This window comes from Bemisia tabaci, chromosome 3 (genome assembly GCF_918797505.1).
Source record: "Bemisia tabaci chromosome 3, PGI_BMITA_v3".
NCBI lineage: Eukaryota > Metazoa > Arthropoda > Insecta > Hemiptera > Aleyrodidae > Bemisia > Bemisia tabaci.
In genome coordinates this window covers 9,888,031-9,913,422 of record NC_092795.1, presented here as the reverse complement: position 1 = coordinate 9,913,422, position 25,392 = coordinate 9,888,031, and the positions used below count along the sequence as shown (strand labels likewise).

At 38.6% G+C, this 25,392-nt stretch overlaps 1 protein-coding gene across 1 annotated transcript in view; it reads right to left on the bottom strand.

Annotated features, from left to right (window-relative positions):
• LOC109031008 (uncharacterized) overlaps positions 1–25,392 on the bottom strand; it is a 59,452-nt gene that overhangs the window by 10,329 nt on the left and 23,731 nt on the right. Inside the window, exons 5-12 of the mRNA XM_072297556.1 lie at positions 24,086–24,241; positions 23,347–23,434; positions 22,894–23,036; positions 22,160–22,363; positions 19,824–19,879; positions 13,949–14,189; positions 10,073–10,256; positions 9,229–9,343 (exon numbers count right to left, since the gene is read on the bottom strand). Coding sequence (XP_072153657.1) covers positions 9,229–9,343; positions 10,073–10,256; positions 13,949–14,189; positions 19,824–19,879; positions 22,160–22,363; positions 22,894–23,036; positions 23,347–23,434; positions 24,086–24,241 — 1,187 coding nt within the window. The remainder of the gene's footprint in view (positions 1–9,228; positions 9,344–10,072; positions 10,257–13,948; positions 14,190–19,823; positions 19,880–22,159; positions 22,364–22,893; positions 23,037–23,346; positions 23,435–24,085; positions 24,242–25,392) is intronic.

Here is a 25,392-nt window from a genome sequence, read left to right as displayed (position 1 = left end):
CACAATCGATATGTATCGGATGACGTAGCCACTAAATCAGTCTAAACGGAGGATTTTTTAACCACAAGTTGGCAACGGTCTCGGAAGAGGAACAGATCGAAGGATTTGACGCAGCGGTTAAGAGCGGGTAAGATCGGTTAAGGCTCAATTCAATGAATCTAACCGCCTGACCAAGTAGCGCGGCGTGTCGGGCGGTGCGGTGAGCTACCGCTGCGCTACCTACCTCAACTTTGAACTTTGTGGTGTTACAGCATCAATGCCACAGCCGGCCATTGATCCGGTGGCAGTCAGCTCTCAGACTATGCATCTTCACACCCGATGATGCTCGAATAGCATCCGTTTACGTGCTTTTCTCCCGCAGACGATTAATTTAATATGAGCCCCAGTCTCGCATCTGACATTTTTCCTGATTCTCAGACACGAAATTCTGATTTGAAAAGACTTAAAAGGAAAAGGGAAAAAAATTGCACCTATGTGAGTACACACGTATAGCATGTCAGAAATATGAATTTTAGCGTTTAACATCACAGTGCTACTTTTCAATATAATTACATGATTTCATTTGTGTTTTTTTCTTTCTTTTTGAAGTTTAAAACTACCGCAGAGTGCACGTTCACTAACTGAAGGCTGCTCACCGATGACCTATAACTTCTAAAGCACGGCTCTTACATCGCAGGCTGTCAGCAAATGCAACCGCGGGCACTTTGGCAAGCCACTAGTGATTAAAGGGAAATCATACAATTTAGATATGAAGGAACAAGAACAGGGCCGGATTTACTTGCTTTCCGCCCATGGGCCGCCTGTATTTTGGCACCCATTTCTCAATAAAAACCATCAAGTGAACGTGCCGGAGAGGGAGGGGTGCATAAGACACGTATACTCGTGTTAAACACATTTTTTGCGAAAGCCCTGTCAACACTGCTCGCAAATATTCACGTAACTTGGCGCGAAAGTTAAGTTCCGTAAACCTATTTCTGTGTGGAAAAGTCCTTCCATTTACATGAAATGAACGAAAATATTATGAAATAACAAACATAAATGTGCTTTAATAATTTTAACTTCCGCCGCTGCGCCGCGCTGACCGCACTGTGTTTCGCGCAATGCGTGAAGTATTCCTACAGTCTTGTAGGCGCTGTGCGTTTCACGCCGACTGCTGCTGACCGCAGTGACCGCACTGTCTTTGACGCAATGCGTGGAGTATTCATGCAGTCTTGTAGGCGCTAATATGTGTTACATGCCGACCGCCACGCCGTGGGTTTCTCCTGTTCATCTTAAGTTCTCGTCACCATTGCTCCCTGCGCCGCGCCGTTCCAGGCTTAATTCCGTGTTCGGTTTCTCTCTTAGTCTTAACTCGACTAATTAAAGGTGCTGTCTATTGTATCACAGGAAGACGACAAAATTAGAGAAATACTCTCGGAAAATGAGAGATTTTGTCACCTTTTCTCGTTTGTAATTTTTTCTCTGAATCCGATTTTTCTTTATAGCTATATTTAGAAAAATTGCAAAATTTGCCGCCATGGGCCGCGGCCCATGTGGCCAACCCCTAAATCCGGCCCTGAACAAGAAGAGAGCGCTGTTTATTTTGCCATTAACTGGGACGGACACTGTTTCCTCCGTAAAAAATTTAGTAGTAACTGGTAAGTTTGGAAAAGAATAATGATTGAAATCCGTGACTTGAGTTAGGTCTAGATCGGATAGGCAACTAATCCAACTGTGCAGTAAAGCGTGGAGTTTTCCTAAGAAATGAAGGCGCTTCATGCCGAGATCGTGCTTTCAAAGGCCATCCGTCTTTGTTATCACTCTTTTAGTCTTTTCTGTTCAACAAATATCATTTAATTTTTTGTCAGTGGCATGCACAAAACCAAATGCATGTTAGTGACGCAGCAGGATAGAATGTCTTTATGGTCGGGGCGAGAGAATAAGATAACTATAGCGCAGCTCAGCGGCCAGATTATTGAATCTATCAATAATTTTAGAAATAATTTTTTTCTTCAAAATTATTGATCAAACTTCAGTCCGATACTTAAAATATAAATCAATTTATTGATTCTATGTCGATACGATCAGACGATCGGTCCGCATATGGGTTACTTATAGTATCATTTGTCGCAAAAAGCGCTCTTAAAATTCAGAATTTTGACCCTTTGGCAGCAGTTTAAAGTTCGAAGATGAAAAATGGAGAGTTCAAGAAAAGTATTTTTGAAGTTTATCGACGCTGCGCTATTGCGAGACTGGCAGCCAATCTCAGGAACGATTTACTTCAAACGCTTGCAAAACACCATTAACTACGCAAATTAGGGCTGGAAGTTTAGGCCCAGTGTTCTTCAGAATAATATGAATTACCGGGCATCGAAAACTGAAAGTCGATATGTTTGACCCCGAATCGGTTTTTCCGCTGTGCTGAACAATTTGAGCTTCTACCCTCGGGCACATTTTTTTCCTGCTACGTCGCATTTTAATGAAATGTTCAAGATACTTGTTGTCTTCAGGCATCAAATGATGGCAAATATATAGACAAATTTCGCACATAGGAACACGCCCAACACAAAGATTTTTACGCACTTCGAAGAAGAGCCAAGATTATTCTAGTCAACCAACTTATTCGCAACATCCGTGCTTGCCCCCAACTTTACTCGACCTTGGACCCGACCGGTTAAAGTACCGCAACAATTCAGCAGTGGAACCAGATCAGGATTCTTCTCTCCAAAGCGAATTCACGTGAAAGATCCAGACAAAGGCGAAACAACTGGACGCATTTATGCTAAAAGGAACTATGTTACACGCAATCCCTATGCATCATAAATGTGTTCAACTAAGGCTCGTAAACATCGCTCTCCATTCACTGAATGAATAATGATATGATAATGACGTTATAGCGTCGCGTCTCCGGAGATCTGATGCCCGAAGTAATTAGGTCCGCCAGATCTCTTATACGAGCGGTCGTAAGTCGGTATTTTGCGTGTGATGGGAGATGATGGGATTTCTGAAGTCTGACAATGCCGATACTTAAAAAATACTTCCTGAAGCTGGGTTGACCTATAGTAGCTACCATTAATTGAAGTCCATGATCTCGCGCTTTACAGAAAGTGGCCGGCTACTGGCGTGTTTTGAATTTCGTTTCAATTAGGATACAATACGAAACATGAGCGTCTGAAAAGCGTGGAAGAGAAGAGAATGCCAGAGAGAGGGAGTTTTATTTTTCTCGGACGCTGTTGTGGCTCCTACGCACCTTTTCTACACTGGAAAAAAAACACATTGGATCTAGAGTCCAGACTCTTGAAAACATCGACAAGAAAAAGTACTCTTGATTCAATCAGAATCTAGCTTAAATCAATAACCAAGCCTCTTAATTTAAGATTTCGTTTCGATTCAAGTAAAAATCCGATTGAATCAAGACTATTTTTTCTTGTCAATGTTTTCAAGAGTCCGGACTCTAGATCCAATGTGGTTTTTTCCAGTGTATAGCACAAAAATTGGGAGGGGGGATTGAGAAAGAGGGGCTTCAGCCTACCCAAGCATCCCTTGGAGCGACAACAATATCATATCATTCAACAGCATGTGTGGTAAGTATGCATCAGACTAGTAGCGGCCAGGGGGGGGGGGGGGTCCCGCCCCCCGCGGGAAGTGTGTGAAATGTGTGTGATGATTATTTTGCCTATTGAAAGCGTTTGTGAGTATTTATAGAAAACAAATAAATACATAAGATGCAATATTATTTTTTTTTTTTTTGGGGGGGGGGGGTGTCAAACCTTACCCCCGCAGACAAAGGACAAAAGAGCCTATCTCCGGAGGACCAGAAGTCCAACTTATAAGTTGACGGTGTAAGTCGGCAATCACATAATTCGGTTTGCGACACCGCCGACTTCCTGTCATACTTTATTTTTTAAACGGAAAACTACTTAACGGCAATTCTATGAAACTGCCGTGATTTTTCTTTTCTGTGCGAATAAAATTCTACATAAAACTCTACATAAAATTCAAGGAATGATGTCAATTTGTTCTCCTTTAACAAAACTACATACAGGCGGAGATTTTTAGACGCCGCAAAGGAGATATGTGATTGCGGACGTACGCCGTCGAAGTGTAAGTTATCAGAGTTCAGACTTTAGGTATCCATCACCATGGATCGAAAACGGGTACAAAACATAATTAAATGCATAGGCGAAAATTTGCTCTGGAATGCCGTGAGCAACAATTTGAATCTGGATTTAAAAAATTCAAGCATCCACGGAAATTGTATAAAAGGAGTGTGCTGTCTGAACACCTTACTTCACAGCGGCAATATTTTACTTATGCAAAAGAGAGATCAGTCAACTCATTGCTGTACCTACAGGAGGAAGAGAGAATTTTTAAATCAATTTCCTCGATGAATGCAGAATTAGAATTTCTATGTACGAATTTCTGCCCTTCACCTTCAATTGCTCGCAGCTTTTCAATCTATCATCTTTTGTGCCCCAAATAAGCTGCATTGCCACTTGTTTCTATAATATAAATTGCTTTCTATATGTAGTAATTATGGTACCTAGCGTTTGGCGAGAGAACAACATATTTTCGAAGCACCCCGCAGGTTAATGATTCGTGGATCAATGACTTTATAATGCCTTCTCGGTTGAGTATTGTGATACACGTGTTACAAAAGCCATTTTTACGCTTACTAATACCGATTAATTTAACATGATCTGATGCTAGTACGAGTATTTTTTATATGTGCTTGTGATACCTTACTTGGTTTTTCTCCCAAAAAATTGACGTTCCTAGAGATTTTGAATAAAAGTTAGTATATTTGTAAAAAAAATAAAGATGACCTCAAATAAACCGACACAAAAATGAGGAATAGAGGGCCCATTATCTTGCTCATTTTTAGAATTTTCTTAAGTTTTATACTTCGTGGAGCTTTTACCCCCTAAATATTCATTACTCTCATTTTTACGCGGCATTACTGCACAACGATGGAAAAGAGAGAGGGAGGCTCTTAAATTTTCTCTTTTCAAATTTGCGGTTCTCAACGGTGATGTTGCATGTGTGAGGAATTTGCGATTTGACTGTTGATTTTTATGTAAAAGTTCGCGAGAAACACGATGGTGCCACTGGTTTTCTCTGAAATCAACCTCCAAGCTCAAAAAATGCTCTCAAGTTGAGGCCAAAATGGAGGGGATATCCCACGGTATCCTGAGAGTCCACCTCTACATCATGACAAACTCTCCATGCAAAGATAGGGAGCAAATACATCGGTAGGGTTCCGTGTATTCAGTTTTGGAGTCCCCAACTAAGGTGGCAGCCCTGTCACTGTATTTGTTCCTTATCTTTGCATGGAGAGTTTGTCAGAGGTGGACTCTCAGGATAGCCCTTGTAAAAATTGGCGATAAGAGCTGCGTTTCAAAATACCATAAGAATTCTCATAAGCGGCTAAAGAAGGCTACAGAAAATCATATAGCTGGCTGTAGAATGCGGAGAAAATCATACGGCCGCGCTATACGAAGCGATAAAAAATTATGCAGCCGGGCTATAGTTCCTATCGCCGGGCTTTATACTTTATCGCCTGGCTGTTGCTTTTTCGCCATCGATTATAAAAGGCTATAAGAAATTATGTAGGAATTCGTGTGCTTTGGAAATCATTAAGTTTGATACGAAACCACCTTAATATTTACAAAACACATATTGTATTTTCCTTTAATACATATTTTTTTCATCAATTAAAATGAGAATAATCCATACAGGATGTGCAAACATTTCAAAATCATGAGTTGAATAACGCTGACTCCGCCAGATTAAATATTAGAGCCTAACAGAAAGCGGAGCGGTAACGCACTGGCGCCTACAAACCTAACAGGGATACTTCACGCATTGCGCAACGCGTGAAGTATCCCTGTTATGGATCCCTGTTATCCCTGTTATGGATGCCTGCCATAACTAATATATTAGAGCGCCTTCAGTTTCTTATGATACTGTGCAATACCTCTGGTGTGAAATAGTTGCTTCAAGCGCCGTGGCAGGCGGGCAGCTAGCGCGAAACACGCATTGACGCCTACAAACCTAACAGGGATACTTCACGCATTGCGCAACGCGTGAAGTATCCCTGTTAGGTTTGTAGGCGTCAATGCGTGTTTCGCGCTAGCTGCCCGCCTGCCACGGCGCTTGAAGCAACTATTTCACACCAGAGGTATTGCACAGTATCATAAGAAACTGAAGGCGCTCTAATATATTAGTTATGGCAGGCATCCATCAAAAGTACGGAGCTTTCCTCGCAAAATAAATCAAGATACTACGGCCCAAAAAGCGCGCAGTATTCCAAAAACTCACCAGGTCTTAGCATACACTTTATCGCCGGGCTGTTGCTCAATCGCCATCGGCTATAAAAGGCTCTAAGAAATTTTGTAGCCGGCTATATGTAGATGCTGTTGGAAATCTTACAACCGGTTGAAGGTCTATGGTATTTTGGACCACAGATTCTACTGCCAATTTTTACCAGGGAGCGTGGGATATCCCCTCCATCTTGCCCTCAACTTGAGAGCTTTTTTTGAGCTTGGGAGTTGATTTCAGAGAAAACCAGTGGCACCATCGTGTTTCTCGCGAAATTTTACGTAAGAATCATCAGTCAAATCGCAAATTCCTCACACATGCAACATCTCCATTGGAATTTTCTATCGACCCAATTCCGTTTTGTCACTTAATCGGTTATTATATTTTTTCATTATGTTTCAGAATAGACTTCATCAAACGTAGAAGTACACACCTAGAACGAATGGTGATGAACGGAATTTACACTCCGGAAACATGAAATCATCCAGGGTATTCACAACCATCCATAAAATACCTCTATTTCAATCAGAAGGCATTTCGCCCCTCTCTGAGTTCCGTATGTGACCACCTTAGGCCGGATACTCACTCTAAAAAGTACATTAAAGTACACAGTCATGAAGAAATCAAGAGTGACCACAACTCATTTGGACGTATTTCTATCAAACGGAACCATGTGCATTTAGACATGAGCCCTGCGACCCATAAGAATATATGCATAACAGGGCTCACGTCATAATGCACATACTTCCGTTTGATAGAAATACGTCCATTTGATAGTTTGTTTACTGCGTCTCTCCTCAAAGATTCATAAATGCATTCGAGCAAAATGCGCTTCTCTTCAAGTGTCATTAAAAGTTGAATCCCGTTTTGCCAATGTGCTGCTGTGTCCTTGGTATCAACTTTCAATTAGAACCCGGAAGGTTGAACATATTCCGTGTGCTATATTATTCCTATGTAATTTACAGGGTGCAAAAGAGATGATGTGGTGATGATGGTGCAATTTTGGTACAGTCCACGGCTCACAATTATTCTGCTACGCACATGCTCAGAACTATGCAACCCTGAACGTATAATGATGGCGAAAAGACTTGGAGGCAAGTTCATCTAGCGTTTGTCTCCAGAAATGGAAAGAACTTTGATCATCATTCTTGACGTGTCAAATCGTTGCTCGATGGACAAAAGGGCGTAACTACACTTTGAGATGAGCCCGAGAAAGCACTGGGTCATACGGACGAGAGGGCTCATATCGACGTGGAGTTACGTCCTTACGTCAGAAAGGTGACGAAATCTTCTACTTACAATTAGTGGCAAAGCCGGGACTTGCGTGTATGATAAATAGACATTGCGGACTTGAACGTACAATCGCACAGGTTTTAGGAGGTCTACCACTTGAAATAATTGAAATTATTCAGTTCAAAAAGTTCTTACCTATACTGTCGTGCTAAGGAAGAACGCCGTATGAGCCTTCAGACGTTGCCAAGCATTCTCCGATAAAACACTGGAAAAAAAACACATTGGATCTAGTGTCCAGACTCTTAAAAACATCGAAAAGAAAAAGTACTCTTGATTCAATCAGAATCTAGCTTAAATCAAGAACCAAGCCTCTTAATTTAAGCGGATTTTGGTTTGATTCAAGCAAAAATCCGATTGAATCAAGAGTATCTTTTCTTGTCAATGTTTTCAAGAGTCTGGACTCTAGATCCAATGTGTTTTTTTTCCAGTGAAACCAAAATTCTTTGGGAAAATTGTGCATATAATGTTCTCAAATTTTCAGACAATTTTGTACACAATAAAATCTATAATATTTGCAAATTTCAAGGGAAAATATGCATAATTTTGTCAAAAATACAGGTTTTATCAAGGGAAATTTGGCAACTCCCGAATGTTCATACGGCGTTCTTCCTTACCACGGCAGTATATTAGAGGAGAGCTAAAGTGGAATTCCATAACATTTTGAGAAATACATCGATGTTTAAATGCGGAAACCACGAATAATGCATTTTGAAGAGCCTTTGTATCTTTCATCTTTCATTCGCCTGCATCCAAGCGCTTGACAGCTTCAGTTTGCAAATCTCTCAAGGAAAATAATCGCAAAATATTTTGCTTAGTAGTGGCGTGGCGCGAATTTTGATGTATCGATTTTTATGCCATTTAAATCTATGGTAAATAATCGATTAATAAGGTGTTCGCTGCGAACACTCTGTTTATCGATCCTTTTCCATGGATTTAAATGGTATAACAATCGATAAACGCAATTCACGCCTTGCCACTGTTGCTTAGCAATCTTTTTTAATAGAAGTGACCTTTTCAACTCTCCTCAGGCTTATTTGACTTGAAGAAACTACCTATGGGAAAAAGACGAGAAAAATACTTTCCTTGCTCGGTATTTTTAGAAAATGATAGAGCTGTTGTAAGGGGTTGGTCAAAAGGCCGGAGTTCCTCACATCTTGTTTAATTTTAGAGAAACGTTCTCCTGCGGTTAAGGTGGTATGCGGACTAATGTCAGCAATAACTCGTCGCTCCCCTGACGTAAGAGCGTATCTCTACTTCCGCATGAGCCCCAGAAAGTATGGTTTTATACGTAAGGCGGGGCTCACGTGGAAATTCAGATACGGCCTTACGTCAGAAGAACGATGAAATGTGAGCTCGGAGGCATGAAAAATTAGTCTTTTGTGGCAGTGGCGTGGCGTGCTTTGCGATATATCGATTGATCTGTCATTTAAACCTATGGAAAAGGACGATGAACAGGGTGTTCGCAGCGAACACCTCAATAATCGATTCTCTACCATAGGTTTAAATGGCATAGCGATCGATACTTCGCAATTCACGCCACGCCACGGTTTTGTGGCTCGGCTGTAAAAACTACCTGCTAAGAAATAATTTCCTTTAAAATGTATGTAGCCATAATTTAGTGGGCTGTAAACATACCTGAAATTCCAAAATAAAGGCTGCTCTGGAGTTAGTGTTGTGTGGTTTCTTGAGTAGGTGTTTCCCCTCAAGTCTGGTAACCAGACATCATAGCCCATATCCGACAGAATGAAAGCTGTGGATAGGAAATCGTGACGTTAATGGAAATAACCCGTCTTAGCTTTCCTCGGACGGTTCTAAAATCAATGTGATTTAAATGAACTAATAGAGCATGTTCAGCTAGACTTCTATACATAATGCATAAATTAAGTCCAACGTGAAAACTTGGATGATGCACTTACATTTTTTTTTGAAATACTGAGGACACCGTTTCGCTCGTAAAAGAACGTAACTACATTTCAGTGTTGCCAAATTTTCCCGCGCATACTGCATTTTTACCTGGAGAATCTTGGACATTCCTAACTGAAAATGTCAATTATTTTTCTCCTGATCTCGGGCAAAAATAAGAAAAAATTTTGACAAACATTGCAGAGGTTCATTTTTTTAAATTATTGAATTTTTTGAGTCGATTTTGCAACCGCGGAATGGAGTTACGTTCCTTCTAACGGAAAAAGACGAGTGGAGTGATCAAAAGACCCATATATCTCCTCAAGATAGCTATGAAATGTAGATTGCGCTCTTTCCAGGCTTAAACAAGACAGCTTAACGGCAGCTTGTGTCTATTTAAGCTGACTTAAGGTACCGCTGGATTATTCAAACCTATTCACTTCGAATTTGGAGAAAACTAATATAAAATGATAAATTTTAAGGCATGTAAGAGAACAAAAGGTACTGTAAAGATAAAATAGTCATAAAATGCATTTCCCTCTCTTTGTTTAATTTGATTAATGCCGAAAAAACTTACGCAGATCTTTTTTTGGCCCTCGGAGGACAAACAAATCTGAATTGTAGAAGAGTCCGTGTTGAATTATGACGGGGGGTAATTTTGAATCTGCTTTTACGATTCGGTTTACTGTTAAAATGTATCCGTCTGAGGTGGTTAAGTAGTAAGTTTCACGCTGGTAGCCCCAGTGATCTATTAGTTGAGCCTGCCAATAAAACAAAAAAAGGATATTTTAAACGGTTAACAGATTAATGGGCTGCAACTGATGATAAGAGCTTTATCTAAAGAAAAGGAAAAAATGGATAAGAGGAAAAAGAGATAATCACAATGTTTACAATAATTTAATTTTTGTAAAGCTTTTTGGTAGAAAGAAAATGTATATAACGGATGATGTTCTCTAGCCTGCCTCAAAAATTGAAGGCAAAATATAAATTTTCAAAACAAAAGCCGCCCATAGCCTTTTCGTATCATTCCAGTCGTACAACGTCACTGAATTTCATTTTTTCCCCAGGGGTTATTTTAGTACCAGCATTAACCAGCGAAAATTGTGAAATTCCGGCGGATCTAAATGACTCATTGCTTGCATTATACTAGATCATTTTGAGTATTATTCAATGGGTGTGGTAATTTTTGAAGAAAATCATATTCCGAAATCATCGCAGATTTTTTTCTCGCATCCGGAAGATTGACAGGCTTAGAAGAATCAATGATCGAGGATTCACTTCAATGGAATCTAAACTGGTTTCTATATTCGCTAGATCCGTGAGGAGTTTTTGTCTCGCCGGTGCTAATTTACGAGACTTTGCTGGCAAGCTGAGAAAGAAAACCGTTCATAAATTTCGACGTTGCAAATTTCTTCCGATAAAATAGTACATTTTTGAGGAAAGTTTTGGGAATTCCCAGACAATTTCAGGCATATTGGAATGCATTGCGATGGATATTTCTTGAAAATTTCAGAGGAAAATTGTCACAAGTTTTAGGAAAAATTCTAGTTTTAGGTAATAGAGGAAACTTGGCATCTTGTGCATGTTCTTACGGTGTTTTTACTGAGGACGACCACTGTCCTAAGGAAAAATGCAGGCGCGCCGTAAGAACATTTACAACGGGTGGAGACATGAGCAATTGAGCATACGCAAGAAATTCCTGACAGATTTTTTTCGCAAGCATTCTTTTAGCCGAATGCTTTTCGACCTAAAGTCAGTGATAAAAATATTCGTCCAATTTAACGACAAAGGTTGGATTTATCCGTAAAAATCGATGGCTCACCGTAAAACGTCTGATTTTTTATTCGGTCACAAATAACGGTTCAAGTTTTCTTTCGAGTTATTTTTAGACAAACGACATAGGAAAAAGCGTATCGCCGATTATGATGTCAGCCTATAAGTTCGGAAAGTCAAGCTCTTATTACTCATCATGCAGGTTATAATTAGGATAAGCTGCTGAGAAGCTATACTTTCCAAGCTTTACTCCTGAGGAAAGTAATATAAAGCCGTGAACAACTTAGGATATGTTTCCGAGTTTTAATGGAAACGGAGTGGAATTCAGACTGAAATTCAGAAATTTGAAATGGACTTAAAAAACTGGACCTCTGTACTCCGGGCGGCTCTTATTATTTACTTAGCTTGGATGTTACACATTCCTGACACGGCAAGGGACTTAACGTCTTTTAAGAAATTTTATTGACCATCCGCTTTTTTCCAAATTTCAGGTAATTGCATATTTTCATCTCATCATAAATTATAGTGTATATTTTTTTTATTAAATTATTCCCAAATCAGATACCTAACTACAATTTCAAGTGACGTTATTATTGAAGTTAACGGTAAAAAACGGATGGCAATATTAGCTTTTTTATGGTTCGTATGTTCACTTTTTCTTTCTTTAAATCGTAAAAATCCAAAGCAAATTACGGTTGAATATTAGCAGTATTGCTGAATAATCAATTTCATAATTTTTTCTCGCATTCATGTGAAGATTATATGGACTGCATTTTGCAATTCAACTACAATTTCTGGCTCAGTTTAAAATAGACATATGTAGGTACCACTAGTTTCCCCAGACACATAAGTATTTTTACCGAGGAGCCAAAAATTGTAATTCCAAATTGCAAAATGTGGTCCATATACGAAACGTTGATGAGAAGATGTATGAAAAAATATCATAATTTACATCGTATTTCCTACTTTGATGGTTTCCACGCACGATTGACGGTAGAATGTTAGAGAATGCGTGTGCTACTTTCGATGCACGAACCAAAGTCCGGGTCTCGATGAATTTAAATAGATGACTTTTACTTCCGAGAAAAAATAGAGATTTGGCATCAGAGCGTACAAGTTCAAAAACCTGCACTAAATTGACAATGTAAGTTGATATAATAGCTACACAAAAGAAAACCATTCATCCACAGCTCAGCATCATATGGACTGCATTTTGCAATTTGGAACTATAGATTCTGGCCCGGTTTAAAAACAACGTATGTGCTATTGGTTTCCCTATGCACATAAGTGTTTTTTCAGATGAGCCAGAATCTATAGTTCCAAATTGCAAAGTGCAGTCCATATAGCGTAGGACTAAGGAGTCATTTCGTAGTATCGCTCGTTTTAAGGATACCTGTGCCACAGAAGGAAGATACTCTAATTTTGGATGGGATTTTATTTTACCAGTTCAGCATTCATTCAGCAGGCCCTTTACTCATCATTGGACCGCATTAAGCAGAAAATAACAAAGTCACATGAGCCATTGCCAAATGTAATAGGATAATTTATTTTTGTGGGGAAGAACGGCAGTGGAGATACTTTTGAAAATTTCAGGGTATTTTCTCTAAGGCGCAAAGTAAATCCCCTGAAATCATCGAGAGAATCTGTAGAACTGCTCTCTTCTTTTTAAAAAAAAATGTTTAAGGATATCTGAAAATGGATGATCTGATTTGGATCTTGTCTCTGTCTGCTCAACGCAGTCCCATTAATCTCGGAGACTTTAACGCGGGTATATAAAAATAAACCCTTACAGAAAGTAGTGCACGCTATTGAAGATGAATGTTATAGGAGTTTATTGTTGGGATGAAAGTAACACTAATTCCTTCTCATTGTTGGCAATCCCGGAGACTTCAACGCGGGTATATGAAAAGATACCCTTAAATCAATTAATGAACTATATTGAACATGAGTGTTTCAGGAACCCATTATTATTGGGATGAAAGTAACATTATCTTTACCTCTTATTTCGGAGTTGGGTATGAGTAATTATAAGCTTGCAGCTTTCTTTCAGCTACAGCTCTCCAAAGTTGTATCTAGGTTTTTTCGCGAGACAACATTTTTAGATTAATCTGAGGTTGTTTATGGTTATAATTTTGACCGTCTCACTCATTTTGTCCAAAACAGAATCTCATTTAAAAGCGGTGGAATTTAAAAAGGGCATCGAATAATAATAAGGGTCTATCAAATGCTCTTTATTCTTTAAGATAATAAATTCCCTACCTGTAGGACAACTATTAGTAAAGTGCTTTAAAGTTCCTCTCAGATGCCAATTTTCTTTTAAATTGACCTGATAAATATCACTATTTTATCTAAAAAAGTATTTTTCACACTGCAAACAGCAACATCTAGCTCGAGAGAAAATGCTCTTTATGGAAAAACATTTTTAACGTGAAAAATCACATTTGGCTCAAATAATCGCCTCCATCTTTGCACAATATAAGAATACCATACTGCCGTGCTAAAGCAAAATGCCAAGAAAAATAGAGAATAAATAAAATTAATTCAAGGTATCGCATCCATTCGTCCTCTGATAAAAATAATCAAAGACTGTGAGTCTGTGACGACGTCGGGAACCAAGATACATGGTTATCAAGTTAAATTTAAGAAGAAAGTTCGTTGTTAGAATGATTAATTTTCTTACCGTGTTCATGAACACCATAGGGTCCATAGGTTGTTCAGTTGTCGTCGGCTCTGGTAACTGTCGTCCAGGACGTCGATTTGCACGCCGAACGTTCCGGGCATCAAGGGTGCCGATAAAACTGACCAAGAGAACTAGTAAGGACAAATCCATCGTTTTGCACCCTCGCATTTCTCTTTCTCGGCCGAGCAAACTTCGGAGCACAGGGACAATTTGTCTGGAGACTCGCCGATTTTTATGAAAACTGCCAAATTAGAGCAACGAAAGTTCAATAAAAATTTTAAATCAGCAAGTTTTATTTGATAATTTCTTACACCGAAAAAAAACCGGCCGTAGAAGCCGCCCTTACGGGCTATATAGACATACCGTCCACGTTCCGGGCGTAGCACCTGGAGCAATCAAAGCTACGGTCCCAGCACCCGAAACTTTCGGCCTCTGAGCCCGGAACGGACGGTATGTCTACAGAGCCTGTAACTTTTTTCACAGTGTAGAATGTAGAAGATCAAAACTTAGTCACTTAAAAAACTTTAAGGAGTGATTTTTAATACGGTTAAGAACAACAACACATGTGTTCAAAAGATTCTTCTATGCAAGACCAGACGCTGTTAAGGGCACCAGTTATTTTGCTTTATTGCAGCATGCAATTATTGTAACACTCAAAATGATCCATCAAAAAAACTATAGTTTAACAAATTATGTTACGAAGTGAAACGATGGCTCATACCAGATGACTTTTGCAATTCACCAATTTTTTCACTTACCGTTGTGAATTGTAGAAATTCTTCGCAGAAGCCCTACTATTTATTTTTCTTCAATGAAACATGGAAAATGCTGCGAGCTCTCTATATATATAGTGATGCGAGGAGGCAAATAAAGATGTTTCACACTTTTTAATTAGATAGGCGTATTCCTTCTTTTACTGTTTTTCAAACAACGGAGGAATAACGATGAAAAAAAAAAACCGCACTGGAGCAATTCCGCGAAATGAAGACGCACCTAGCTGGAAAATGCACTCCCGGTTTTTTATTTTAGAAATAAATAAAAAATAAATTAATAAAAAATCGTGAGAAGTTTGATACGCGCGAAACGCGGGAAAGCCGCGCCTTCACCGGCCGTCTTCGAACAACTCACTGATATGCATCTCCCGCGAAAAATTTAAAGTACGCGCGATCATTCATTCATATTGTTGGCGATTTTCGCGGCGTTGATGCCAAGTTATTCTCATATTCGGATTTTAGCAGAGCTTGAATTACTATGATGCGTTACGTAGATTATTGCACGCTGAACATTGGATGGTTAAAGTTGTACAATGCACATGCCCAATAGCGACGTTGCAAATCTTTGCTCGTGGCTAATTTTTTTAAAGAAAGACTCCGACGGTGACTCGGAATTTTTTGAACTTATTAAAAACTTTTCGTAAAAAATTTCGGAGCGGTTTCTTCTTGAGAAAAAAAATGATGCTCGGATATTTTGAAACTTTGCAATGAAGAATTGGAGGTACGCAGTTTTTTACTTCAGCCGTCTTTGTGTCGCCCATTCGAAATCGGTTTTACTTTTGCGATTATTGCAGGCCTTAGTTTTTGTTAATTTATCTCAATCCTTCAAATTGTATTGGTTCTCATGGCATTATTGTTTATTTAAATATTGGTGTTACGAAGGTGAAAAAGTTTTTCGTGAAAGATGTTCTAGAAACGCATTGCATACTTTTTTTATGGTAGCGTAAATTTTCGCTTGCATTTGAATGGACATCCGGGCAATAAACTTTGTTACGGCCATGATCAATTTTCTGAATGGTCAATGTGCTTCTTCGTGTAAAAAGTAGCACGGTAGGTCGTGTTCGCACTTCTAATTGTAAGTTACCTCTGTTTCAATTGAAAGCAGCATCTTATGATGACTTTTTGATCACATATTTATTGTAGCCACGGTTCGGGGAACAGCGCTCAAAAAGTCTTGCATTTACCGACAGATCGAGGTGCTGGTTGAGTCAAATGGAACGACTGAAAAACGAGTGTGATAAAATCACAACAATGTTTGTGTGACAAAACGCACGAAACGCAATAACTGCTGAAAATGTATGAAACGCAGAAACGTAATACCTGTTGAAAACGCAATTAACGCCGGAAACGCAAAAACTTATAAAAAGTTATAAAGGCATGGAGAAAAGGGACCGTAGTTTGAGATGAAATTTGGCGAATCTGCACACGTCATCGTACAATATTTTCGCATCTGGAAATATTTAAGCCCTAAATATAGTTCTTGGCTATCATGACGACTTTTCAAACCGACATTGCCGAGTATGCTTCTTAGAATTAGCCTTTGCGTATGAGCAGGATGGATGTTCTTACGGTTTTTAAAACTGACACCATTGTTTCATCGCTTCATAATATATTTTCACCGCTTTGAGAACCTGTTACTCTTTATGCATGTGTATCATTCTTTCCTTTTTTCCCTCCAAAACTGGACCAGGATTTAGTAAAAAGGAACTAAGCCATTCCATCTTTGCCATATTTAACTGACAATGAGCAGTTTAATTTTTTACAAGACAGTAAGAATTTGCTTAGTGCCATGCAGAAAACTCACTGAAATGTGCAAAAAAAAATTCGCACAACTGTTTTCATGTAAAGAATTGAATTGCTCAATTAAATGTGACAATAGCTTATTTGGCTTGATTCCTTTCAGCCTAACGCGGTCCAATTGTTTGAGCTTAATCTTATTATAATATAAAAAATGTTCGGGAATCTTCTAGGCTGCTTGATTTTTTTCATTATTTTCTGATAATTTAGCACATATTTCTCTTTGGTACTTGGAGGAAAAATAACGATATTTTACGTGGATATGTATGGAGGGACTTTCAGGATCATATTAAATAATAAGTGAGGCTTCGTGGATTTTTTTTAGCCAGCGACATTATTGCGACTTTAATAAGGCACGCGAGTGAGGTAAATATTTAATAAAAAAAGTATGAGATGACTCCTTACCCCCATTATCTCCATTGCTCACATTTCTTCCATAATATGTAAAGATTTTTATGGATCATTTTTACGATATGAATTAAATTATACATTTCATCGTTTTCAGTGGTAATTTTTGTGTTTTAGGAATTATTACTGTACCTTAATATGCTGTAACGACAAATACTGTCACTCCACCCATCAAGTGGTGCCATGCAGGCCAATTGTCTAATTTTGGCTGAATTTCGCAATAAAGTGCTCTAAAAATGTCATAGGTAAAACTTCAGTAATTGTATCGGTAACAGTTGGAAACAATTTTTGTGTAGGTATGGTGTACATTCTAGGATCACGGGTTACAAAAACGCCTTTGCCGTCAAACATTGAATAGATATACAATGCAAGCCCAATAAAATTAGTGTTTTTTGCTCCCCGAAGACTTTTACGAAGGAGGAATGGTGGCAAGTCATTTTTCCTAAAACATTTTTTCCTACTGCAATTTTTCTTAATACTTTTTTCCTACTCGTTTTTTGTCCCATCACAGTTAGTCCTACGAGTGAGACGTCCTACTTGCTTTTTTCCTAGGGGCATTTGACCTAAATTCAATTTTAAAACGGGGGGAGCGAGAAAGTAAAAAAAGAACATAGGTACCTCACAAGTTAAAGTTGTGGCCGCATGCCCGTAAGTAGTGGAGCTTCATCCTCCTCCTCATATTGAGGGTATAGAAGGCTAAGCTTGTGATGTCTCCTGTTCACGCGCTTATATTCGGCTCGCTGAGAAAACTTTACTCTTCCTGAAACATTTCCCTCTACTCTACTCATGTTTACGTTTCAATTATTATTGGATTATTAGGACAAACACCCTTAGGAAAAAAGCCAGTGGGACATCTCACTCGTAGGACTTACTGTAATGGGACAAAAAACGTGTAGGAAAAAAGTATTAGGAAAACCTGATGTAGGAAAAAAAAAATTAGGAAAAATGACCTAGCACCAGGAGGAATTACTATTTTGCGCAGTGATTTCAGTAATTCAATCTTACAACCATCGTGCAAGGAAGAAAATAACACTAACGCCATAATGCTAGGTGGAGTTCAGATTGAGGCAAACTGATGGAGTAAATTAACCAGTAGCGGGGATATGAAATGATGGGGTTGAGTTTATTTGGTTCATCTGCTCTCAACGTCAAATAATGACTGCTACGCTTCCGCTCCAATAAAGGCGCATGTCTATTTTTTCTCTATTTCTTTAAATTTAGGAATGAACCATTATTTTGTAAGCAATTTCAAGTGTAAATAGAAAACTTTTTCTGTGGTTGGAAAATCTATATATTTAATATCCTAAGGCCTTTTTTGTCCTCCTTCAGTTTAGACAGTTTGTGCTAATTTTTTAGAGGTCTTGGCTAATGATATTTTTCAAATTCTGCTCTCATGGAGAAAGAAAAAGGAATCGTATCAGACCGCCTCCTTGATGATTAAAATCGCGTTAGGTACATTAGTGGCGGCAGGCAAGGCTTTTACAGAATGACAATAAAAAAATCAACGCGACGTCGGACCTATACTCAGCGTACAAAAGCGCGAAGCAACTATTCGAACACCCGAGTGTGGCACAGTATCAGTCGAACTTGTAGGCGAACTTAACGCATCAACTCACCAGGGCAATGCCTGCAAAGGCTAAAGTCGTTGGATCTTAACTTCATCACTTCGAAAGTACATCGGGTATTAGATACTCAATCGTCCTACTCTAGTACTAATTACGTAGGTGTCAGTTGCAACATTCAAAACAATCCGTAGTAGGTTTCCAGGATCGCCCCTGCGGCCCTGCCACGGTCAAACTCGCCCCGGTAAAAATTGGCGATAGGAGCTGCGTTTCAAAATACCATAGGAGCTCTTATAGCCGACTGAAGAAGGCGATAGAAAATCATATAGCTGGCTGTAGAAAGTGGGAAAAATCATACGGCCGGGCCACACGGAGAATAAAAAATTATACAGCCGGGCTATAGTTCCTATCGCCGGGCTTTACACTTTATCGCCTGGCTGTTGCTTTTTCGCCATCAGCTATAAAAGGCTATAGGAAATTGTGTAGAAATTCGTGTGCTTTGTAAATCCTTAAGTTTGTACGGAATCACCTTAATATTTACAAAACACACATTATATTTTTCTTTACTACATATTTTTTTTCATCAATTAAAATGAGAATAATCCATACAGAGTGTGCAAACATTTCAAAAGTCATGAGTTGAAAAACGCTGACTCCACGAGATAAAATATTAGAGCCTAACACAAAGCGGAGCGGCGGCACACTGGCGCCTACAAACCTAACAGGGATACTTCTCGCATTGCGCAATGCGTGAATTATCCCTGTTGGGTTTGAAGGCGCCAATGCGCGTTTCGCGCTGGCTGCCCGCCCGCCGCCCGGCGCCGCAGCGCACCACGGCGCTTGAAGCAACTATTTCACACCAGAGGTATTGCACAGTATCATACGAAATTGCATCCTTCAAAAGTACGGAGCTTTCCTCGCAAAATAAATCAAGAGACTACGGCCCAAAAGAGAGCGGTAATCCAAAAACTCCCTAAGTCCTAGCATCCGTAATTAGTAACTTTTAGCATACACTTTATCGGCAGGCTGTAGCTTAGTCGCCATCGGCTATAAAAGGCTATAAGAAATTGTGTAACCGGCTATAGAAGCTATTGGAAATCTTACAGCCGGCTGTAGGTCTATGGTATTTTGGAACACAGATTCTATTGCCAATTTTTACCAGGGCCGAGATGGGCAAACCAAAATGGAATCTTCAATATTACTTGGGCCTACTTATTTTTTTGGTTCGGGTTATCATTTCCTAATTTGTAAGGAGACATCCGCGGCGGGTGGGGGGGGGGGGGACCCTTGTGAGTCATAAAAGCGACAAAAATTTTAAGGGATCTATTCCTTTACAGTTGGAAAATGAGGACAACAGGGAAAAATATGACTACAAGGTTCTTTTTGGTCATCTGAAATTTATTCCAGATACGATTTAAAAAACTACTGTTTATAATACATACAGTTCATAATAAGAAAAGTGCGGACAATATTTTACAAATAAGTGAATAAATTATGTTAACCTAACAAGTGCATTTAATCGTTTCTTTGGCCTTGAAACCATTTTTCACCAGAAATTATTTTATTTCTTAGAGTTATAACTTAAATCGACGGTGAAACTGCAAAAATGCTCATCTCGCTTGCGGTGTTTCAAAATCTCCGCCCCTACTTTATTTCTCAGCCACATTTTGGCTTGAAATTTGCACAGAATGTTCCTCAAATTAAGAAGAAGAATCACCAAAGCTTTCAAGAAATGAAGTTTAGTAGTTTTCCATGCAGAAAATGAAGAACGACAAGACGCCTGAAACGCCGCAAACCGAATTACGCATTTCTGCAGTTTCACCATCGCGATGCTCGGGTAGTTTCCAAATTAAGCATTCTTTGTGCTTAGTGCGGCTACAAATTGAGAGCTTCCCTTTATGATTTGGTAACAAGAAAAAAATTAAAACAAACAAAAATATGAATAATGTAAGGAACAAGAACTGCGGCTTAATTGCTTTCGCTAATTACATCAATCACCGCTTATTTTCTCCGAACTCCAACTCAATCGGAGCCTCCTCTAGAGTCGAAATTTACTTTTGAGATCAATATTCACCGAAGGAAAAAGGCCCATCTTAAAAATTAAAAGATCAATAAATAATAGTTTGGCTTAATGCTACAGGTCACACACGGATCTGAAGAGCGGAAGTATTCGGTGTCGTTATTTGAAGATCAACAAGATGTAATGAGGTAGAATATACTCATCGAATGTCAAAATATTTGTGAAACCTCCAGTCTCAATAAATTAACCGTCACCGGAGATAGTTGGATGGTTAGTTTACTGAATCGTGGTGATTAAATACAGACGAAAGTTTTAGATATGTGCGACGAGTTTATTAGAAAGTACGAATATATTAGAGTATCTGTATAGCGAGAGTATGGACAGATCGCTTCATGGAGGGCTTATGGTCCAAAAGTGCAGCTACCCTTCTAACCAACTTCTAACGCACAAAATTTCACTGCCAGTCTGCAGATTCCAATTCTAACCAAGATGGCTAAGGATGTACATAAATGAACGTTCTTCCGCAAAAATGAGTAAATTTATGCAAAAACTGAGTCAAATACGTGCTTTATAAACGATGGTTCGTAACAATTGTATAAATAAATCGCTCTGGATAATTGAAATTCATAGGTTGGCTGCATTTCTGGGCCCTAACTTTATTCGCGGAGGCATCGGTGAAGGCCTGACGGATTCTCGGAGTTTCACATCTGTCTATACTCTCGCCACACAGGTACTCTAGAATAGAGTGTAATCAAACCTTACGTGTACTTCAATCACGGTTTGATGGATTTAAAGGACTAATTTGTTTCGCAAAACTCAGGTCAAATTCACGGATTGACACACATTTGATCCCTAAATTTTTCCCAATTAGTACTCGATACTTCGAGTATCAACCTTCATCAACTCCTAACTCATTAATTGCAAGAATACCATTTTCTCAAACCTGTCCGCTGTATGCAAAGGCACATGTACAACATACCTACTGACTCTCCCGGCTTCCCAAACGAACGAAAGAGTAAGACGGCCTCTGCAGGGAGCACTCACGATATGTCTTCTGGACCCTTTGAAAACTTTATTTTTATCTCCGGAAATTATGCTAATTATCAAAATTTTCTTCTTCCTTTGTCCTGACTCTTTCAATATCCATTTTCTCCTATCATTTTAAAATGATCTCGATATTTTCTGAAGAGGAGAAAGAAGCATTTCCCTGACGCCTTGCAAAATCTTCCCGCAAAACACTTGATCTCGGTATTCCCGAAAATCATTACAGCTTGAGAGAGATCTCTAAAACACTTTTAGAAAGATCTTCACAAATTTTGGATATTATTTTCCGGAGAGAAAGAAATCATGTTTTCAAACTTCAGGGAAGATCGGAAAGTATCATTTTCCTTTCATTCTCACTCGTACGACACCGCTCTCAAGCAGTGGCGCGAGGCGTGAATGATCGATTATTGATATTTTCCCATTCGAAGTTATGGTAAAGAATCGATTATTATGGTGTTCGTTGCGAACATCTTGTTTGTCGATTCTTGGCCGTAGGTTTAAAAGTCAAATAACTCGATATATCGCACAGCACGCCACGCCACTGCCTCGAGGCAGAACCATTTTTCGAAAGTCTCCACAAGGAGCCTCCTGGGAATCATTTAGGAACTTTCAAGCCAAACTCAGACTTCTTCTTCGTGGAAATTCCAGAATATCTGGGTTTAGTGTACTCTTTGATCGTATCGATGACTTGGTTGACGTAATGTTTTTTAGGTTCCATGCCCCAGATGTAGTCGACATGGTTGTACTTCTTGTAACGGATGGGCATCATTTTAACCACGTTCGGGAGAAGTGACGCCAGCTTTTTAACATCCTTTTCAACAGAAAAGAAAATGTTTATTAAAAATTGTAAGAATGTATGCAAAAGTATAACATCAAAGTAGAAATTTAATGGCTCCGGAGGTTGCGGTATCGATGCATCGAAGATCCTGTTCGATTTTGCTCCGAATAAAAATAGGTAACCCGCATCAATATTTAAGAATAAAATTGAATGAAACTATGAGAAACGAATATACGCGAAGAAGTAAATGTTAAAATAAAATATCACTAAACTCAATCACTGCATTTATTTTGACGTGAGAATCGCTCTCATCCTCTCATCTATCAATAATTTAGAGGAAGTCAAATCATTTTAAGATAGGGCGAGTTTAAATATTGTAACTTTATTATGAAAGTTCAAAATCAGTCTGAAACTCATAAAAAGTAAAATTAATTTTAAAATGCGAGCTCTCTGAGCTGGAAACACAAAAATCCTAACATTTTTCACATGGTCCTAAGCCAATCATCGACTTTTTGGTTCTCATTGTGTAAGTTTTAAGACAAAAATAAAATTATAGTACTTACTTTAACATGGGAGAAGTAATCGTTGTAAGAATAGACCAAAGCCATTCTAGCTGTGATACCGGTTAAGTTGTACGGAGGAGGAGTCGCTGATCCGTACCGTTGCATGTTCTCTTTTGGTCCATAGTCGAATCTGTTGAACTTATCTATCAATAAAAATACAATTATATGAGCTATCGTTTAGTGATAAGTGAAGAGAAAGAGGAGAGTGCATGCACTCTGCATAGAATTTTACGCTTTTCGGACAAAATCCCTTTCAAAATAGGGACCATTCCTTTTAAAACAACTCGATACATCTTCAATTTTTTATTTTTTATTTTTTTAAAAAGAAATTTGGAAATTTTTCTTAAACAAACTAGGTGCATGGAAATGTATAGTAAAAATCATATTTGCAGGAGAAACGTACGCTTGCGTAAATTATGGAGATATGTTTATATTTTAGGTACATATTTTTACCTTTTAGTAACACGGTTTGACCATAAGCCTCCAACGTTTGAACAGAACATCCGCTAGGCAAGTGACTCAGATAAGTTGGCATAATAGTCTGCAAAAATGAAGAAATACCTTAATTAATGATAACATAATACGTGTGTAAGATGTTACAATCGTAATAGCAAAGAGATCCTTTTTTCAAAAAATTGATATTAAAGCTTCATAGTTTTTGTTGTGAAAGTTTGGCTATGGATTTAAAATTGATCCACAAATTGTATTAATCAAAAATCAAAAGTTTCAATCCAGATGATTCTCTTCTATCTTCATAGACCTAAGAGAAATCTCAAGAATTTCCACCGTCATATTAAAACAATCTGAGTCTACTTAAAGTTTTGCACTCTACTTGGGTATCGTCAGGGATGGAGGTAAAACACCGAGGAGCATGATTTTTCAAACTTCAGAGTTTTTTGACCACTGTCTCATTAATATTTGGACCTGACTCTGGTGTCGCGATGCGTGAATGTCTGATTATCAGTATTTTTCCATTTGCAGCTATGGTAAAAAATTGATTGTTAAGGTGTTTGTTGCGGAAATCCTGTTTATCGACCCTTTACCATAGGTTTAAATGGCAGACCAATCGATTTATTACAAAGCACCTCACGCCACTGGTATAGCAGAGGGCGGAAAATTCTCTCGGTAATTTTATGGGAAAAGGGGGAAAAAGAAACACTAGAGTTTGAGGTGCAAAAAATGTTTGACTAACCATATTTAGGAGTTTCCAGTCCGTGCCGACAACTTCAAATAGCTGACTCCAGAAAAATGTTTGGAAATTTTTATCATGGGTTACTTTCCAAAGGAAATTACTGAATTCCGGAGTTCGCGGGAAGAATTCAACTAATCCTGTGCCTTTGGACAATGACTGAAAAATAGAGAGAGTTTATAAATTCAATTGAGTATTGAACTGTACAAGTTTTAAGAAAAATATCAATACACTAATTATAGAAATGAAATCCTTGAAATTTGGAAAATAATGAGTACATAAGCTCATGAGCATTTTATTAACAGATACTGAGTGGACATGAAAAAACATACGAGGTCTATTCAATTAGAAACTGGATTTGGTTGAGAACATGCAATCTATAATCAACAAAGAATGACAATTTTTATTTGAATTGGCTACTAAAAACAATGACTGTGAGCAAGTGATTACTCTATGGCAGGAATTCCTAAGAAACCGCAGAAAGCTTGTGAGGTTGTCTTATTCCGAACCGTGTGCCAACAAGGGTGGTTTGAATTTTTCAAATTCGTGAATGTAACGTTTTTCCACATATTGTCAGCTTTCAGGAAAGTCCAAGAAAATCTTCTACGGACGTAGGATGCGCTACTTATCACCAAAATCTGGTTTCTACTTGAACAGACCTCATATCATGGATACGTCACAAGAAAAATTAGCGAGGGAAGTCCCGCTAATCCGTGAAAAATTGAAAATTAATAAGACAGTAATCATAAAAAAAATTGAAAATATCAATGAAATTTGAATTTATATGAACAGCCGGTAGATGTGCAGATTTTGTGGCTTGATTCTGTGTTAGAATTCTTTTGGTTGACGAATGGAACCAAGTGTTGAGCTTGCGTGCATGGTCATCATGTGAACGGGCCTTAAATTTTCCTTCATTTTCGGATGATACCACACTCGTAACAGTGCACGGAGAATTGCGTTAGCTCCCGCGCAGGGCGAAGTATGTTCGCAAGTATTGACTCACACGTTAAAGTAACTTGAACGATTAACGCGCTTATGAAATACTACCTTTCTTATGGCACACGATCGACAAGTCGTGAACGGTTCGCAATTCTTATTTGTACTACATATTCTAAACAGGGATTGCGGATTCTCTAAATTCTCTAAAGATTCTCTATATGTGGATTTTTTGCAAGTTATCTTCAGATAACACGAATGAGATTCAATTCTTGGACTCTCAAGACATAGTCTCGACTTTCATACAGCCCTCATGCACTAGAAGTAGAGAGACATTTGACGGAAGTCGTAGAAACCTGTGCTTTTTCTGAGTG